The sequence below is a fragment of the Cavia porcellus genome, unplaced genomic scaffold (assembly GCF_034190915.1).
Source record: "Cavia porcellus strain 051 isolate PalLab524CR breed Dunkin Hartley unplaced genomic scaffold, mCavPor4.1 scaffold_24, whole genome shotgun sequence".
Taxonomy (NCBI): domain Eukaryota; kingdom Metazoa; phylum Chordata; class Mammalia; order Rodentia; family Caviidae; genus Cavia; species Cavia porcellus.
The window spans coordinates 35,572,578-35,592,592 of NW_026947507.1; the positions used below are offsets into that span (position 1 = coordinate 35,572,578).

A 20,015-nucleotide genomic window follows, 5' to 3' on the forward strand; every position below is an offset into this window, starting at 1 on the left:
CTAAAATAACAATACAAAGAATCAATAAATAGAAGAATTGGTTCTTTGAAAGATTAAATAAAATTGACAAACCTTTAGCCAACCTTATCAAAAAAAAAAAAAAGGAAAGAAAAGATGCAAATCATGCCATAGGAATGAAAAGGATGAAATCAGAACAGATCCTGCAGAAATCCAAGCGATCATCAGTATCTGATTTGGTTTTTAAAAAAATTTTTATTTTAAAGAGAAAAATTTCTAAATAAGATAATAGGAGCACAATAATGCTTAATACATTGCATATTGTTTCAAAACACAACAATGAGGGGACAACAATGGTACATACATTGCATATTGCCATTCTCAAATCTGTCAGTCCAGAGTACAAGATATCTGCATTTAGTTGTCTGAACAGAATTAGAGAAAACAATCCTAAAATTCTTTTGGAACCAGAGGAGACCCTAGAATATCAAAGGCAATTCTTGGCAACAAAGGCAAGGCAGGAGCTCTGACTTGAAACTATACTGAAAAGCTACTGTGTTTTATAAACACAGCATGGTACCCAGGGAAAAAATAGACTTGAGTGGCACACTCATTAATCCTAGTAGACAGGAGGGTGAGGCAGGAGGATCACTCCAAGTTCGAGGGCTACATAGTTTAAGGTCAGCCTGAACTGCATAGGGAGACTCTGTCTCAAAATAAATAAATAAATAAAATGAAATAAACAGAGAAACAAACCTGAGGATCAGTGGAACAGATTAGAAGATGCAGAAACAACTCAGACACACTCAGCCATCTTTGACAAAGGGGCCAAACACCTTCACTGCAAAAGAGATAGTCTCTGTAATGTTTAGTCAGGGTGCACTAAACTTTTTTGTGAATTCTTTTAAATGTGATTTTTGCATGTGTTTGATTTTATGAATTCTGTTGGATTATCACTTGATTTTTTTTGTCTTCGTGCTCTTGAACAATACTTGATTCTTTTTATCTTTGGATTTGTTCAAATTTTGCCATTATAGAAATTTGTGTGTTACTGTGATGTAACAGGACAGTCCTTGTATAAAGAAGTTGCTAGAGGTTTTCTTTTTATTTCTAGTTCCCACCTTCCTGCTTCTTACCCCCTCTGGAGTTTTCCTGAGCTATGGCATTTGTAGCACTGAATCAATAAAAAGTCAAAATTGTCATGAGTGAAAGTGGTTAGAGTAAAATCCAGTTTAAAATTTTTTCCCCTGCTCCCACCTCCCAGTACTGGGGATTGAACCCAGGGCCATCGTACCAAACTACATCACCAGCTCTCCTCCCCTCTTGTTAAAGAGGAGAGGTTTACTTTGGCTCACAATTCATAGAGTTTTCAGTTCGTAGTCAGGTGGTTCCAAGGCAGGCAGTGCAGCAAGAGAAGCAGCTCATGGTGCAGTATCCGGAAGCAAAGAGAGCATCCCCAGCCCTTTGAAGTTTTTATTTTTGAGACAGTTTTGCTAAATTACTGTGATGATTTTACAACTGGTAGTCTGTTTAATTGTTAAATTGACAACTGGTAGTCAATTTAACAACCAGCTGAACTGAATCAGCATAGTGCTGGGTGTGGATGGCCCACCTGAGGATTATTGCCAATATGAAAAAGAGAACTACAGGGGGAAGAAGTAGTGTTATGGTGCTCTTGTTACTGTTAGCTTTCCTGGAGGAGCTTGTCGAGCTTCCTTCCTGATAGGAACTCACTTGTTCTCATTGTTACAGGAGCTTGGGACCTTGCTATCACTGAGAATGGCTATGGTACTTTTCAAGAGAGAGCCCTCAACCTACTGGCACACCTTCACCACGTTGTCACAAATTTTCTGGCTTCCACCACTGACCTTTTGACCTTCCAGCAGAGATCCATGAAACAGACTTGCCTGAGACTTTGTCACGGGCTTTAGGTCTTTGGTTAGACTCCTACAGGATGTTGCCATGGCATCCGGGCCCTCAGCTGGATTCTTTGGGGTCTTTAGTGTATGGACAAATTTCCTGCACTTTTTGTGTTTGACTCTTTGGGAGACTATTATAAACCTATAAATTATGTCTCCTGTTAATAAATTGTTTTCCTTGCAAACCCCGACTACAACAGTTACCAAGTGGCCTGTGTTGGGCTCAAGCTTGCAGTTCCCCCAGCATCAGCCTCGAAGAGTACTTGGATTATAGGATGGCTGACTAAATTCCTGTTTTTAAAAAAATACTTTAAAAGTGTGTGCTGGAGATATATAGCTCAATGGCATAAGGACTTGCCTGGGGAGTGCAAGGGCCTGAGTTTGGTTCGTGGTAATAAAGCAAATTTTAAAATGTGTATTTCTGAAGACTAAAGCAGGAATTGGCAAACCGTTGTTGGTCCAAAGGTCAAACATGGCCCATAGCCTGTTTTTGTAACAAAGTTTTATTGGCACATAGCTGCACTCATTAGTTTACATGTTGTCTGTTGCTGATTTTGTATAACAGCAACAAAATTGCACAACTGTGTGACCTGCAAAGCCTAAAATACTATCTGTACCCTTACATAAAATGTTTTCAGATAGATCTTAAGTCTGGAAGAATATACACTGACATGTTAAGGCGATTGTCCTTAGGTGTTAAATTAAGGGTTAATTTTCCTTTTCTTTGCATCAAGAAACATGTTTCTTGATGTTTGTCTATGAGCAGGTATCCTTGAACTCACATTGTACTTTTAGTAAACTAATTTTTATTATGACCACTAGGTGGAGCACAGTTACGAATGACTACTTCTCTACACTTACTGATCGCACAATTCAAGTTAAGTCAACCCACAGAGTGGGAAAAAAATTCTAGCCAATTGTCCTTACAGAGGACTTCTAGCTAGAATATATAACAAGCTAAAAATAAAAGCCCCCCAAATTCAAAGACCCAGTCAAAAAATGGGCATCTGGTTTGAATAAACACTTCTCAGATGAAGAAATACAAACAGCAAATAAATACATTAAATAATGTTCAGCATCACTGGTCATTTGCATCACTGATGCAAATTAAAACAACACTGAGATTCCATCATATTCCAGAAAGAATGGCTGTTATTAAGAAAACAAGCAATAACAAATGCTGGAGGGACTCTGGGGGAAAAGGAACCTTTCTGCACTGTTAGTGGGACTGGTACAACCAGTGTGGAAGTCAGTGTGGAGGTTCCTCAAAAAACTAGGATTAGAGGTCCCATTCCACCCAGCTGTTCCCCTTCTGGGTATCTTCTCAGAATTAAGAACATACCACGTGATATATATATATATATATATATATATATGGACCCATGTTTATAGCAGCACAATTTGTAATAGCTAAATCTTGGAAAAAACCCAATGCTCATCAGCCAAAAAATAAATAAAAAAGATATGGTATTTTTATACAGTGGAGTACTATTCAGCCAAAAAGGAGGATAAAATTGAGACTTTTATAGGTAAATGGATGCAACTTGAGACCATACTAATTAGTAAAATAAATCAGACTCACATGTGTAAACATATTGTCTCCCTGCTGTGAGAAATTCAGAGAATAAATAAGATATAAAATGGACAATAGCTATTGTGAAATGGGAAAAATTGTTCAAAAGGAAAAAGAAACTAGGATAAGTAAAGGGGGATAGGAAAAGGGGGAAATGCAAGTCAGTTATACTATTGGTATCTCTTAGTTCATTGAAAAAGAAGGTTTGGGTCTGGGGATTTAGCTCAGTGGCATGAGCACCTGCCTTGCAAGTAGGCGGTCGATAAAAAGTTAAAAAAAAGAAAAAGAAGGTTTGTACTAACACTGACTGGAAAAATTTTATGCCCGTATCTTGTACCCTGAGCAAGTACTTTAAAAATAACAACATGTATTGAACTAGCTATTGTTATTCTCTTACTATTTTGTTACAAAATTTTGTTTTACTTCTTTACATACAATAAAAATTTTTTAAAGGAAAATAAATTTTTTGTGAGTCTGCTCCTGGCTAGCTCTTTGCAGAGTGTATTTCTTCTCCACTTTCAATAAATGTAAATCCTCACTAACTTTGAAAAAAAAAAGATTGCTCTTTGAACCGAATTGAAGTAAAATTCCCTTTATTATTTTCTAGCCCCAATGTAGAATGCAAAAGCATGAGGTTTGGCATGTTAAAGGACCATCAGGCTGTCACTGGAAATGTCACTGCTTTTGATGGATCTATTCTCTACCTGCCTATTAAGCTTCAACAGGTAAGACCCAATTGGAATTGTATTTTGGGTGAAATCTCAGAGTGCTGTGGTGTTTTGAGTGGTAGAAAACCGTAACATCCTGAACATTTCAGTTGTGTCTTTTTTTTCTTAGAAGGAAGGGAGATTTTTGCAGAACCTAACAGAAATTCTTCTGAAGGACCTTCAAGAAGGACCTTCAACAGAGTGGTTGAAAGCCTTTGACTTCAGTGATGAAAGAATGGCTTAAGATTTCAATTTCAAACTTCATTGAGTTTCTTTTACCAAATTTCTTTTATCCTTGTTGTCATGCTGTGATTTTGCCAGAGTGGGCAGCAAAGTGAAGGAAAAGTAGAAAATGCATGTTGAGATATTCTGGTGTTTTCTAGAACACAGATTAGACTATGACTTAATTGCTTTGTCATTTCTATTTACTTGTGTTTATTTGTTAGGTTCCTGAGTTAAAAAGTCAAAGGAAAACTGATGATGCTGAGATCAGCATTAAGATTCAGTTGACAAAAATCCTGGAACCTTGTTCTGACTTGTGCATTCCTTTCTACAACGTTGTTTTCCGACGGTGAGAAACATTTGTAGTCTTTCTTCATTTTAACTTCAGTTTTGTATTTGGTCTGCAGCAAGTAAGTGAACCTGAGCGATGAACTTGAATGACTGGTAACAGTTTGAATAACGGACTGTAGCCTTTCCTACTTATTAGCTAATGAAATGGTAAAATATTTCCCAGGCTCAATTTATATTGCTTTCATTAGTAGTTTAGGCTGATCTTGAACTCAATAAGGTATCCCAGGTTGCCTTTAAACTTGCAGGAATCCTCCTGCCTCAGCCTTCTGAATGCTGGGTGACATTATATACAATAGATACATCTATAGGTGAATGAGGATGCATTTAATAAATAAATGAATGGGCAAGGGATTTAGCTCAGCAGCACAAGTGTCTGCCTCTGGCAAGCACGAGGTTGAGAGTTCAATCCCTGGTACATAAATAAATAAATAAATAAATAATCTCAATGCACCTTAAAAATTATCTCACAAAAGCTGGGCATGGTGATGCACACCTGTAACCCCAGCATTCAGAAGGCTGAGGCAGGAGGATTCCTGCAAGTTTAAAGGCAACCTGGGATACCTTACTGAGTTCAAGATCAGCCTAAACTACTAATGAAACTCCATCTCAAAAAACAATAAAAAATTATCTCACAAGTGATAAATCAGATTCAAGTATATGAAATTGGCTTTGGAGATAGCTGGGTGGCAGAATGGATTCCTCTGAATTAGTTCAGACAGTTTCAAAGCAGATGTTTATACTATGTATTATATTGTTAGTGAGGGGATTACTCAGAGAGGTAGTGTGCATAAATATTGGAAGAGATTTTCCTGTCCCTAAAGCTTTTGAATTATAGGCAGCTCATAATTGTTTAGTTTCTTTTGAGTATCCCTAATTTTCTTATAGTTGTTATTCTCAAACTACCTTCTAAGCAGTAAAACAGAACCTAGTAAACTGAACTGCCAGGAAAAAACAGAATTAATTTTTCCAGACTGTTATTCACAAGCATGGAAACTGGCTTTCTTGTGTTCTATTAGGTTAGTGGTAAAAAATATAAATTGAGCCTGGGAAATATTTCACCATTTCATTAGCTAATAAGTAGGAAAGGCTGCAGTCCGTTATTCAAACTGTTACCAGCCATTCAGGTTCATCGCTCAGGTTCACTTACTTGCTGCAGACCAAATCAAAGGAGGCCATTTATTTTGGTAAAAACAAGGAAAAGGGATATATTTAAAGCTAACTCAGGGAGACAGAGGGGCCTTTTTGCTTCATATCACTATCTTGTCATGTATAGTGGAGTGGATAAGGAGCTTTTAGAGAAAAGAACACAAGGAAGGAGAACACAGAGAGCTAATGCACATCTCTACATTTGCTAGAGAACACAGAGAGCTAATGTACATCTCTACACTTGCTTCTTCACTTTTAGCCATCGTTAGCTCATTTGCCCCTTTCTTGTTTCTTATTTTCTTTTTTGGGGGGGTCACTATGTAGTTAGAGCTGGTCTTGAACTTCCTGTGTAGCCCTTAAACCCCAGGCTATCCTCCTGCCTCAGCCTCCTGATTGTTGGGTTTATAGGCATGAGCCTCCCTCTCTGGCCTCCCTTTTCTTGTGGAATGGAATCTGAGCTTCAGCCTCTGATGAGAGGAGGAGTTTTGGTTATGTGTTCAGCTGGAGGAGGTTTGGAGTAGTTATCACTAAAAAGAAGAAAATATAGCTTTTAAAGCTCCATTTTGAGATGCCAGCTACAATATTCCAAGATAAATGCTTTGATTTTTTTGTTTCTCGAGATAGGGTCTTGCTCTGTAGTTCAGGCTTGGTTCTCAACTCACTATGTACCCCAAGCTGGCCTTTGAACTTGTGACAGTCCTCCTGCCTCCGCCTGCAGAGTGCTGGGATCTCTGGCATGTGCCACCATGCCCAGCCAATAATTTTTTTCTTTTAGTAAGATTGTTCTTAACATAAAAGCTCTACGTCAAAGGATACAAGTATTTCTGACCCTTTAGGCTTCCAAAGGAAATCAAGAGTAATGAAGCTTAATTCTATTTATTATTCTTCCATTAGAAATTCAGTTCTAAAGCACACACCTATAATCCCAGCATTTGGCGAGCCTGGGGCAGGAGGATTGCAAATTTGAGCCTTGATAATATAATGGGACCTTATTTTAAAATTCAAAATTTAAAAAAAAAGGCTCAGGAGGTAGGTTGGTACAAAAGCCCTGGGTCCTACAAAAGCCCCAGCAACACACACACACACACACACACACACGCACACGCACACGCACACACACGCACACATACTCCATTTTAGGACTATGGATGTACTCCTTGGTAGCATGTCTGTCTAGCCATGCAAAGCCCGGGATTCGATCCTGGCAATTTCAATGAAACAAACAAAACAAAAAACAAACAAAAATAACTGTCATCCCTGCTCTTTATTTCAGGGTAATGAAACTTTTAGATATGAAGCCTGTGGGGAGAAACTTCTATGACCCTACAAGTGCTATGGTATTACAACAACACAGGTTGGTATTTTTTTTTTACCTTCTTAAATTTTGAATGCTCTGAAAAAACATTTTCTCATTGTTACTGCTTATACTTATACTGCTTATACTTATGCTCAAAAATTTCAGTAGTTTTTTTTTTGGCAGTGAATATAGTTTATTAGTTAAATTTATTGTAGTTTAAATTTTTAGTAAACTTGAAGCAGTACTGGCTTAATTTAGTTTGTATCCTGGGGCTTCTTCATGGTCAGCAGGGAAGGACAGTATCAACTCTTTAAGAATCGTTTCAGGTCAGGTAATGGAAGTGAGTGTTCCTTTAGAACCTAGGATAAATAATACCTCTCTCTTCAGGTTGCAGATCTGGCCTGGCTATGCAGCTAGCATCCGGAGGACAGATGGAGGTCTTTTTCTGCTAGCTGATGTCTCCCATAAGATCATTCGGAATGATTCAGTGCTGGATTTCATGTGAGTGAGTTGTGGGATCTACCTTTAACAGGCTTGCGATTTCCTGAAAAGTTCAGTAGTAGCTGGTCGTAATACAAGGTAGGCACTGTTCTCTTTGGTGTTTTGTTCTTTGGCCATGCTGACAATTGAACCCAGGGCCTTGCGTATACTAAGTAAGCGGCACTCTACTACTGAACTACATTCCCAGCTGTCTGTATTTTTAATTGTAGATTGGACTGAGAGAACCAAATGGTGTTTTTTTGTTTTGTTTTATTTTGTTTTTTGTCCCTAGGTCCTACTGAGATGGGAACCCAAACAAACATCTGTTATACTCTGTGGAAGCATATTTCCTGGGTGGTCTAAATCAAATTAGATCTAGCTTTGAACTCAAGTTGTTCAAGATAGAAGTCCTGTGTCAGGCATCCCCCATTATGTCACATATGGGCTGTGGGGTGCCCTGATTCTTACATAGCAGCAGTGCCTGGGCACTAGACCACAAAGCATGTTCATGGCTGCTGGGGACCCCTGCAATTAGTATGGCCACTCCTGTCCCCTGTGTCTTTTGTGTACTTATAGCCCCCTGAGAATGGCAAAAGACCAGGTATTTCCATCTTTAGTTGCATGACAGCTTTTCCCTTCCTTGCCAGGATATAGTTTGCATACCTCTTAACAGGTAATGAGCCAGCTAAGGTTTACCAAATAAGGTTAAATGTCTTACGTCACTGTGATGTTCTCAGTAACTCATTTAATGCTATGTGGGGAAACCCACAGTACTCAGTGTCATTTTAGCTGCTGGCTGCCCTATGGCTTGTTGGACCCCCCTTCCATTCCCCTCAGATGCTAGGCCCGTTGTTCCACTGTTGCTCCCTTGCTTTGTGCACTGCATGCTTCAGCATTTTTCTGAGGAAGGGGCATGGGAAGAAATTATTTTGAAAATTATGTGTTTGAAAATGTCTTCAGCATACCTTAGATTGGGTGTAAAGTTCTAGGTTGGAGATACTTTTCCCTCAGAATTGGGGCAGCTTAACTTTCCTGTGTCTTTACTTTTAGATTTGCTATTGGAAAATCTAAAGGCATTTTGATTTCTGATCTAGAGTCTTCGTGTGTCTTCTCTCACCTTTCTTGAACCTCTGGAAGCTTTAGTTCTCATAATTCAAATATTTTCAAATGTGATTTTTTCTATATTCCTTTGTGTATATATTAGGTTTCTACCTGGGATATTTCTTAATGTCTGAAAGAAGGTCTCTACCTGGGATATTTCTTTATGTCTGAAAGAACTTCTTGCAGTATGCCATTTACTGTAGAATCTGTGGGTGACAAATTCTTTCAGATTTTATTTGAAAATGGCCTTCACCTTGCATTTTGTTTTCAGTCCTAGAGATTGAACCCAGGACCTTGCACTGAGGTACACTCCATCTTTATTTATTTATTTTTAACTTTTTTTAATTTTAAAGACATTAAGACAAAAGAGGACAGAACAGAACAGATCAGAACAAAGCAATGTAAGCCACACAGAACTTCACCACAAGATATTAATAGTAGCTACGCTACCATGGTGTCTCTTTTTTTGAAATAGTTGAGAGTACCTTCACATACAATAGTATCAAACATAACAAAATACTATAAAACCATTCAAGAGAATGAAAGTGTTACAGGGCATTCAGAATCAAATAACCAAAAACAAACAATTATATTATCTGCTTTTCCATATAAAATTTGTTCATGCTATTATTTATTTATTTTGTACCAGGGATTGAACTCACAACCTTGCCCTTGGCAGACAGGCGCTTATGCCACTGAGCTAAATCCTGGCTTTGTTTTATTTTTTTATTTTGAGATGGGGGTCTAGCTAAATTAACCAAGCTGGGCTTGAACCTGCAGTCCTCATGTCTCAGCCTGCTGGAAAGATATTTTCTTTGAGCACTTTGAAACTATTCCATTATTTTCTAATTGAGCCAGGGCTATGGCTGAGAGGCACAGTGCCTGCCTGGCAAGTGCAAAGTTGTGAGTTTGATTCCCGGTACCAACCAACCAACAAACAAAAACATTATCTTCCAGTTTACATTATTTCTTTTAACAAGTCAACTGCCAGTGTTACTACTGTCTTTTAAATTTTTAAAAAATTTTCATCTTAGAAGTTTTACTATAACATATCTAGTTGTAGTTTCTGTTATAGAAAAAAATTATATTTGTTAAAAAGCGTTAAGGCAGACTTTGTTCAGGGACCATTGCAGTAGAGTAGAGAAACTGGATTCAACTCTGAATACAAGAAGAGTGGGAATTTATAACCAAGGAGCATGAATTTTGGAGAGGTTTGGTAATAGCTGGTCATAATACAGATTAGACACTGTTACACGTTTTTTTTGTTTGTTTGTTTTTTGTTTTGTCTTTTTCCTTTTTATCAGTACCAGGGATCGAACTCATGACTGCCTGCGTTCAAGGCAGGCGCTTATGCCGCTGAGCTAAACCCCCAGCCCCAACACTGTTACACTGTTCTATTTGGGGTTTTTATTTACTTTGGAATGCTGGGGTTGAACCCAGGTCCTTGTAGTGGTCAGTAGATGGAAAATTTTAACAGGAAATAGGAGTTGGGAGATTCTGGATAAATAGATCTAAGGGATTTTGTTACAGGTGAGTCTGGGAACCCCATATTACCTTGCAGATGGTGAGGATTTTGATCAGATATGGAAGATGATCAGATAGGAAGGGTAAGGATTCTGGCTAAACCAATTTAGGATTCTAGCTAAAACTGGATAATGAGGTGATGAAATGGAGGCCCAAAAGTTAGAGCTTGTTTGGTAAGAGAATTCAAAAGAGTTTGGTCAAGGAAAAAATCATTTCCCATTATTTATACTGCCTGACCTTTGAATAGTCCTCTTCCTGAGAATGGGGTGAACTCCCTGACCTGCCTCAACTTTTTTGCTGCTGTTGTTTTTTGAGATAGGGTCTTGCTGTGTAGTTCAGGTTGGCCTTGAATTCACTATGTAGTGTAGAATGGCCTCAGACTTACAGAAATCCTACTGCCTCAGCTTCCTCATGTCTCATGAGAAATCCTAATGTCTCAGCCTCAGCTCAGACATGAGCTGGCATGTCTGAAAGAACAGAAGATGATAGACTGATAAATGTCAGTTCCAAGGGCAGATGATGAAAAGATTGTGTCTCTATCTGGAGAGTGATCTCTCTGTCCTTGTGTCACTTGCCCTGGGGGCAGCCAGCTGCCATGTTGTGGATTAGCCCTGGAAAGTGGCCCACCAGAATGTTGGAGGCACAGCTTGCTTCAGCCAAGCCCTAACACACTGTAGCCAGGGCAAAAACCTTTCCTACTGTCTTGAGAGAACCCAAATAGAGACACTCAGCTAGCCTACAGTGGAATTCCTGACCCACTCTGAGATAAGAAGCCTATAAATACATAAGTAAATATAAATGAGATAATGTGTGATACATGTATCAATGTATGTAATACATATTTTTTGTTGTGCTGGAATCAAACGCAGGGCCTTTGTTATTTGGGCAACATTGTGTTACATCCTGGCTCCCATGTAATCTTTTTCTTTTCTTTATTTTTTATAAATTATATGCATTTTTTAATTTTTTGAAACAAGGTCTTGCTATGTAGTTCAGGCTGGCCTTGAGTTCACAAAAATAGCCCAAGATGGCCTTCATCTTGCAGCAGTCCTCCTGCCTCAGCCTCCTGAGTGCTGGGATTACAGGCCTGCACCACCACACCTGGCTTATACATTTTTAATAGATACTTTTGAAATGGATCTCCAAGGTACCTAGACAGTTTGCTCATTCTCTCCTCCCACATATTAAAATGTAGTATTTCCTGTATCATAACTCGCTTGATATCAGTCTTTGATCTTTGCTAACCAATGTCAAAAGCTTTAGCTTTGTTGTTTTAATTTGAGTTTCAGAATTGGACATACTTTTGCTTGCATATACATTTTTAAAAAATTTTATTTAAGGAGAAAAAAACAGAAAAAGGGTACAAGTTATACAGAATTTCAGAAAAAAAATAACAGTAGGAAATCACTAGTTAATAGGTTACACATTGTCATCTTAGAAATAGTTGTTCAAGTTACAAAATTAAAGCATATAAAGTGGACGTTCAAACAGTGAGTCTGCAAACAGTTCTGTTCAATGATCCAACAAAACTCAGTAATATGGTTATCTATCTTATACACTGAAATATACATGCAGTTATATCCTTTAGAGCACTTTCGTTTCCTCTCTTTTGTACAATGACAATTACACATTTTGGGTTTTATTTCTCCCACAGTTCTTATTACTTTTTTTGAAGAGAGTAAAACCAAATGTGACGTAACAAAACAGAGTCAGTCAAATCAAAAGGATGAACATAATACATAATGTAAAAACAAAATACAAGGTGATCAACAATGGTTACCATAATGTCTCTTGCTATCTTAAAAAGAATTGCCTATATCATCAGTTATAATAAAATTGAACAAAATAGTACAGAACAAAACCAATAACACCAAAACATTGGAGACATTACAGGACTTGAAAAGAAGATAATAGTCAACCAGAATGGGCATCATAATGAATATTATTGTCTTCACAGTTGTTGCCTATACTTTCGAACTTGGTACTATCAAGCAAAACAGAATAGAGTAAAATCAGTCAAAACAAGATGGTGAGAGCAATACAGGGTTTCAAATCAAGTTAATAGGAAATCAAAGTGGGTTACTATAATATATCCTGCTATTTTTTATTTATTTTTCCCTTAATTAAAAAGATAAAAAAGTAAATAATTAAAAAAGGAGATTGAGATAAAAGAGGGCATAACAAAACAGCACAGGTCAAAACATAACCATTTAAGCAAAATAGTGTTTCGCCACAAGATATCCCAACATGAAAGTAGTTACCATAGTGTCTCTTTCCTTGAAATCTTTGAGTATAACTTCGTATATTATAGCATCAAACATATCAAGACAATGTAAAACCATTCAAGAGAATGACAGTATTACAGGGTATTTAGAATCAACTAACAGAAAATGAACAGTGGTTTCTATATAATCACCTTGTCTATAAAAGTTTTTGTTTATATTATCACATATAATAAAATCCAATAAAATACAACATGTTAAGACCGATGGAGATAGAAGAACAAATGCTTGATGGGACTTCAAAACAAGAGGATATTAAATCAGCACTACCTATTATGTATGATGTCTTGTTTTCTCCAAAATGGCTGTTCCTACCATCCAACCTTCTCTGCCTCATTTCTGTTGAGCTCTTTTTCTGTCATTAGCTGTCAGTTTGTCTTCTTCATTTCACTTTCTGCTCCATTCATTGTGGCCTCTCTGCCACTGTTTCTGGAATCTTGGTATTTTTCTCTTTTAGAATATCCTTCTCTGTAGAGTTGAATTGGTGGTTGCAAATTCCCCTAGTTCCTCTTTATCCTGGAAGCACCTTGTTTTTCCATCAATTTCAGGGGCAGTTGTACAGGATATATCAATCTTGGCTGGAGGTTATTATCTTTCAAAGCTTGAATTATTTCCCCCCACACTCTTCGTGATTTGATGGTTTGTGCCGAGAAGTCTGCTGTAATTCTGATGGGTGTTCCCTTGTAAGTGATGTTTCTTGTCTCTGACAGCTTTTAATATTCTGTTCTTATATTGGATTTCTGGAATTTTGATTATTATATGCCTGGGTGTAGTTCTGTTTGGGTTGTAGGTGGCTGGAGTCCTGTATGCCTCATACATCTGAGTATCTTTACCTTTTGCTAAATTAGGGAAATTCTCCTAGATTATTTCTGTGAATAGCCTTTGTAGTTCATTTGTTTGTATCTCTACTTCTTCTTTTATGTTCTTAATTCTTAAGTTATAGATCCTCTTACCATCTTTTAGCCTTTGTATTATTGCTGTTTGTTTCCTTATTATTTTTAAGAAGGTTTTTCCTTTCATGCCCCCACAATACAAATCTGTCCTCCAGTTCAAATAATCTATCCTTAGTTTCTTTCAAGCTGTTATGCCAGCTTTCAATAGAGGAGTTAGTTTCCTGGTAATCTCTTTGAACCTGCTTCACATATTCTATATTTTTTCTATTTTCTCCATCAAACAATTCTCCCCTTTTCTTCTGTTCTTCTATTCCACCATCTGTTTTTTCTTGGGTGGTGCTTAGCATTTCTCTAACTATTCAACTTATATCTTGCTTTACTTCGTTAAATACTTCCCTTTTGAACTAATCTATGAAGCTCCGGAGATACAGCTTTATGTCTATTGGTGCCGTGTCTGATATTGCATGTTTTCTGTCCTCATTCTCCTTTGCATTTACCTTTCCTGGATCAGTGTTCTCAGGATTGGGGACTGAGGACCTTTTCTTGTTGTTCCCTCTTCCCATACTTTTTTTCCTTCCATACAAGCGTATATAGGAGGCCCAGTTTCTTTCTTTGTCGGTTACACTTTGTTTGAATCTGCCAGCTAGGTGTTCCTGCCCACTGCAGTGTGCTAGGGAGACACAGACCTGGGCAGCCTCTTCTGGGCCCACCCCTCCACGTCAGCCTACTGAAGGCTTCACTGCTAGAGTGCACCACCAGGCGCTGGGATCTGGTTTGGGCTAGCCTACTGGGTCTTAGTCTGCAGCATCACCCAGGCCAAGTGCTCCCCACCAATCCCTCTTGAGAGGGGAATATGTGACTAAAGTCACTGCAGCATCCTGTTCTGGCTAGTCTGCCCTGTCCTCTGTTGGAGCCTCCTAGTCTATGGGAGGGTCCCTGTTCCTCTCACTCACTGCAGGTCAATGCAGGGCTCCCTGCCAGTCCCTCTCTCAACTCCATTCACTGATTCCCACTCTCAGAGCTTTCCTGCATCTCTCTCTCTCTCTGCTGTGTCGATTCAGACGCAGCAGCGGCAGGAAATTCAAATTGCAGTTTCCAAAAGCATGGGTTCCAGCTTCTGTGCTGAAATTTTATCTGTTCCAGTTATAGCACCGGGATTGCATTTCCAGTTGGTTTCTCTCAGGTTAATTCGTTCCTGGGTCAGCAGGGTATATCTCCCCTTGCTTAGGACTCCTCACACCGCACCATTCCTGGATTCTAAGCTGGCTATCTCAGAGAGCCTCCATAGCTGCTGTTATCTGTCCACCATGTTCTCCCAGAAGCCTTGCAAATACATTTTTGTGTTGTTGATGTATTTATCTGCTAATATTCCTTCCCCATTTTTGCTGTTGCTTTTTAAAATTGATTTCAATAAGCAGTACAAATTTTGGATAATGATTCTACTTGTATGTTTTTTGGGTGATGCTAGAGATTGAATGTAGCCTTCTTTTCCACTGAGCTATACCCTCAGCCCATACCCCCACCTTTTTTGAGATAAAGTCTTGCTAAATTTTATAGGTAGGACTCAAACTTTTGATCCTTTTGCCTTAGTCTCCCTCCGTACCGGGATTATAAGTGTATGCCACCTTGCCTGGCTTGCCTGTACTTTTTAAATTATGTTTTATTAGTGCCTATTAATTTTACAAAATATTGGGCTTCAATATGTATAGTTTAATCATATCCATCCCCCGTTACCCTCCCTTACACCCACCTCTACCTTACTCCCTTTTTAATTTTCATGTCATCTTTTTTAGATTCCATATATTAGGGAGAACATGCAATACTTGCCTAAGTTTGGCTTATTTTGTTTAACACAATCTCAGTTCCATCCCAATTTGTGTAGTGCTCTTTCCCTTGGCATAGTGTTTTCAAGATCCAAACAGGTTACAACCTCATCAGTATTTTATTACTTTTTCATTGCCGAATAGTATTACGCTGTATGGACACACCAAATTTTGCTTACCTATTTGTTAATTGATGGACATTTGGATTGTTTTCACCTTTCAGTTGTTAGAAATAATTCTATTGTGAGCTTTTGTGTACAAACTTGAAATTGCTTATGTAGCCCAGGCTGGCCTTGAACTTGTGCTAATCCTCCTGCCTCAACCTCCTGAGTGCTAGGATTATAGGCATGTGCCACCATGCCTGGATGTAGGCCTTATTAAATCATTTAAAAAATCTGTTCATTTAAAATGTCAAACATATACATGCTGCAGCTGGTTTGTAGTAAGCACTATTGATATTAATGGCAATGATGATGTTTGCAAACACATAGTTCTTTTGTAATAGGCACAGGGCTGAGTGCTTTATAAAGTCATTTTGTTTTCTCCATATGAGTTAGATGATGGCACTAATCCCACTTGGATATGAGGAACTGAGGCACAAAGAGGATAAATAACTTGCTGAAGTTGTCACAAGTTGTAATAAGCAGTAGCTCCAAGATTTGAACCCTGCCAGTTTGGCTCACTGGTCTGTCAGTTTTATGCTGTTCAAGTCTCTGATGACTTTTCACTTATTGCTGTCTTTCTGAAGGCAATCTCTGCATCCTAATTGCTGTGATTGGTGCTAGAGATTTTATAAGATAAACAGTAAAAGGGTGGGCAGGGATCTGTCATTACTGTACTCTAGCACTTTTCGGAACTTAATGTAGTCCGTGAACTGTACGTCTAAGAAGGGGCAGAATAGGCTCAATTTTTTAAACTATGGTGCTTTTTTCACCCTCACAGGCTTTTCAGGGACTATAAATCTTGATGGGGACACTGGTCTACAGGAAAGAGTCCCACCCCACCCCCCTTAATCCTAATTGCTGCTCAGAATGTTGCCGGTGTTCCTGTCCCAGCAATTTCTGCAGCACCTGGCTCCTTTCTGTGACAGCTGCCTCTAAACATTGCCTGACTACTGGCTATCTTCATATGTTCTATCTGTGAGTCTCTGGTACTATTTTGGTCACAGCTGTGTTACACAGATTCCTGGAGAGGATATTTACTTATCTCTGCATCATAACCAGTGCCTGCCAGCCTTGTGATCGGCTGTGGTACAGTAATTTCTGCCTGTGCCAAAAAAGGGCAAAAGCATGGCGCATACCTGTAATCCCAGCACTCAGGAGGTTAGAGCAAGAGGATTTATGGGAGTTTAAAACCAACCTGGGTTACAAAATTAGTTCAAGGCCAGCTTGAACTACATAGTAAAACTATGTTTCAAAAGATTAAAAGGTGAGGGGCAAATGCAATTTAAGAAATACTTTTCTGGCAGCTCTTTCAGTCTGTATCCTAATACTCATGATACAGAATAACAGTTATTTTAATGATAAAAATACTTCACAAAATACAATAAATTTAGGGCTGGATATTTAGCACAGTGGCATAAGTATCTGCCTGGCAAGTATAAGGTCATGAGTGATCCCTAGTACCAAACAAACAAAACCAATGAATTTTATGATTTTTTTTTTTTTTTTTTTTTTTTTTTTTTTGGTACTGAGGATTGAACTCACAACCTCGTGCTTGCTAGGCAGGTGCTAACGCCCCTGAGCTAAATCCCTGGCCCATGAATTTGTTTTTGCTGCTGCTAATACAATTTTTTAATGGTACCAGGGATCTGTTAGTAGTTTTTAACTTTCACTTTGTTTGATCTGTTAATAGTTTTTAACTTTCACATTGTTTGATTTTGGGGAGTCATGTTTAAAAGATGTCAGAACCCCATCCTTTAGGGGAGGTTGAACCCAGGCCTTTGCACTGAGTGTATCCCTAGTCCTTTAAAATTTTTCATTTGTTTTGAGACAGGGTTTCACTAGGTTGCTAAGTTGCCCAGTCTCGGCATTAAATTCATAAATTAATTTCTTGAGTCTCCTGTCCTTTTCCTATTGCCCTGTGTGTCTAAGTGTGGTCCAAAGTCTTTTTTGCCTCTTTTTAAAGGCATGCCATGTACCAGCAGAACAAAGAAAACTTCCAGGATGAGTGCAGTAAACTTCTGGTTGGCAATATTGTTATAACCCGATACAATAATCGTACCTATCGGATTGATGATGTGGACTGGAACAAGACTCCAAAGGACAGCTTCACAATGTCTGATGGAAAGGAGATCACATTCCTGGAATACTACAGGTAGAAAGAAGAGATGAGTTTGGGCTTAAGAGGGAGCAGAGTCAGGCATAGTCTTCCATTCTCTAGAGAATATTGAGTTCCATCTAGCATGAAAGTTGACACTTTAAAATAATTAGATTGCTAATGTGCTGAAGATTGAGCTTGTTTGTGGGATTTGACCTAAATGCACTACTCTTACAATTTGTTTTTTTAGTATGTTGGAAATTTACTACATAAATTAATCTCAGGCTTTTAATTGTATTCATTTTGTTGATTTTGTTAGAAGTCTGGGAGAGATTAAATTAAAGTCATTAATAATTCAACTAGCAAGCCAGGTGTAGTGGTACACGCCTGTAATCCCAGCACTTGGGAGGCTGAGGCAGGTGGATTGCCTTGAGTTCAAAGCCAGCCTGGGCTACATAGTGAGTTCAAGGAGACATCCTAAATTACATAATGAGACCTTGTCTCAAAACAAAAACAAAAACAAAACCTAACCAAAGCTATAATTTCACTTGTACTACTAACTGACCTCCTTAGTCTAATGTAGTTCTTAACATATTCTTTCTAGGACTTTTGGCATTAGTTCTCCTCTACTTTAATGTTATTTGAGACTACTTTTTCCAGTGATAATTATACAGTGGTGCCTCAGTTTACAAACATAATTCTTTTCACGATTCTGGTCCAAGTTCTGGTTGCAACCACATTCTGCAACCAGACTCATAGTTTAAGAATTAAGCTTGTAAATGGAAATACCATTGTACTATAACATAGAATTATATGTTTCTGATGTATCCTTGACCAAAAGTATTGTGCAGATTATGAGCCTCAATCTGGTTAAGAGGTTAATAGAGTCAGTATGGAATGCTATAAGAGTAGTGATACTGCTTCCCAAATTTTTCCTGCCTCTGCTGTACTTTAGGAAAAACTATGGGATCACAGTTAAAGAAGAGGACCAACCACTGCTGATCCACAGGCCCAGTGAGAGACAGAATAAACATGGGACGGTGAGTGAGTGAGGATGTTAGGCTCATACTTCCAGCAGAAGCCCTGTGATGTGTCAGCCACTTGTAGCCTTCTTCAGTCTCCATGATGAATGTGGTGGGGACACAGCATTTTGTTTCTTATCTAGCCAGAAGTACCACAGTGTACTGGGAAGATGTGCTTTTGAAGTCCTCTGAAGAGGATCTAAATAAACACATTAATTTGGGCCTAAGGAGTAAGGAAATTTTCTTGTGTATGAAGATTAAAACTTCTAGTCCAAGTAAAGAAAGTATAAACATATATTTTAGCAGGGGTAGGTCCCAGGAAGATGCCCTGCCACCTGATTCTCTGTGAAGACTGAGAACTGGACGTGGTGGCCCATGCCTGTAATCCCAGCACTCTGAGAGGCTGAGGCACAAGGAGTGTGAGGTCATGCCCACCTTGGGCAATTCACCAATACCTTTAAAATTTTTTAAATGGGCCAAGGATATAGCTCAGAGAGAAGGCCCTGGATTCAGTCTGTAGTACAAAATAATAATAATAATAATAATAATAATAATGATAGCTAAGGCAAGGTAGGTTTAACGTGAGGAATATAGCTTGTTAGGATGTATTATCTTGAGCCCCCAGAGGGACAGAATTAGGTTTGTTTTGTTGATTTTGTAGTTTTCCCTGCTCTTTTGACACTTTTATATTTTTCCCTCTACCTATGTGCATTGTGGCTGAGTGGAAAAATGGACAAAAATGTTTGTACTGTTTCCCTGTTCTCTTTTCTGGGGTTTTATGCTCTTCAGTGGCAAGTTTCATCACTGCAGACTGGACTGTTCTGTGCAGGCCAGGGAAGCACTGTCCTCTCTTTTTTTTTTCCCCCCCGTTTTTCATTTTTATCGGTACCAGGGATCGAACTGACAACTGCCTGCTTGCAAGGCAGGCGCTTATGCCGCTGAGCTAAATCCTCAGCCCCAGCACTGTCCTCTCATAACTGCCTCACTTTTTCTGTGCTTTTCTTCAAAGCTGCTAAAAGGTGAAATCCTGCTTTTGCCTGAGCTTTCCTTCATGACTGGGATTCCAGAGAAGATGAAGAAGGACTTCAGAGCTATGAAGGTTGGAATCCTGTGGTTTGCAAAAGAGAGACATTAGCTTTGAACCATAACTTTTTGAGTAGCAGTCTGAGTTAGAACTGGGCCAGGTTCTCTCTGACTCTAGATTGCATTATCATCTTTCTTCTATGCTCCAGTTTTCCCACTGTGAAATAGGATCTGTGTCCTTTTCCATGTAATGTGAAAATGCGTGTCATAACTACCTTTGAGGGTTGTTAGAACAGTGAAGGGATGGGATTATAAGGAAAAAAGAAACAAATAACCCTCTGTTCATCCTCCCCAGTTACATAGGAAATGAGTAACTGGTGATGTGACCATAAATGAGGTTCTTTAAGGGTCCTAAATTACTGTAACATTTCTGTA

General features: G+C 38.6%; 1 protein-coding gene across 1 annotated transcript in view; it reads left to right on the forward strand.

Annotated features, from left to right (window-relative positions):
- Piwil2 (piwi like RNA-mediated gene silencing 2) overlaps positions 1-20,015 on the forward strand; it is a 76,805-nt gene that overhangs the window by 22,772 nt on the left and 34,018 nt on the right. Inside the window, exons 6-12 of the mRNA XM_003479354.2 lie at positions 4,058-4,175; positions 4,604-4,728; positions 7,150-7,230; positions 7,561-7,674; positions 17,404-17,592; positions 18,491-18,575; positions 19,567-19,656. Of these exons, the coding sequence (XP_003479402.1) occupies positions 4,058-4,175; positions 4,604-4,728; positions 7,150-7,230; positions 7,561-7,674; positions 17,404-17,592; positions 18,491-18,575; positions 19,567-19,656 (802 nt within the window). The remainder of the gene's footprint in view (positions 1-4,057; positions 4,176-4,603; positions 4,729-7,149; positions 7,231-7,560; positions 7,675-17,403; positions 17,593-18,490; positions 18,576-19,566; positions 19,657-20,015) is intronic.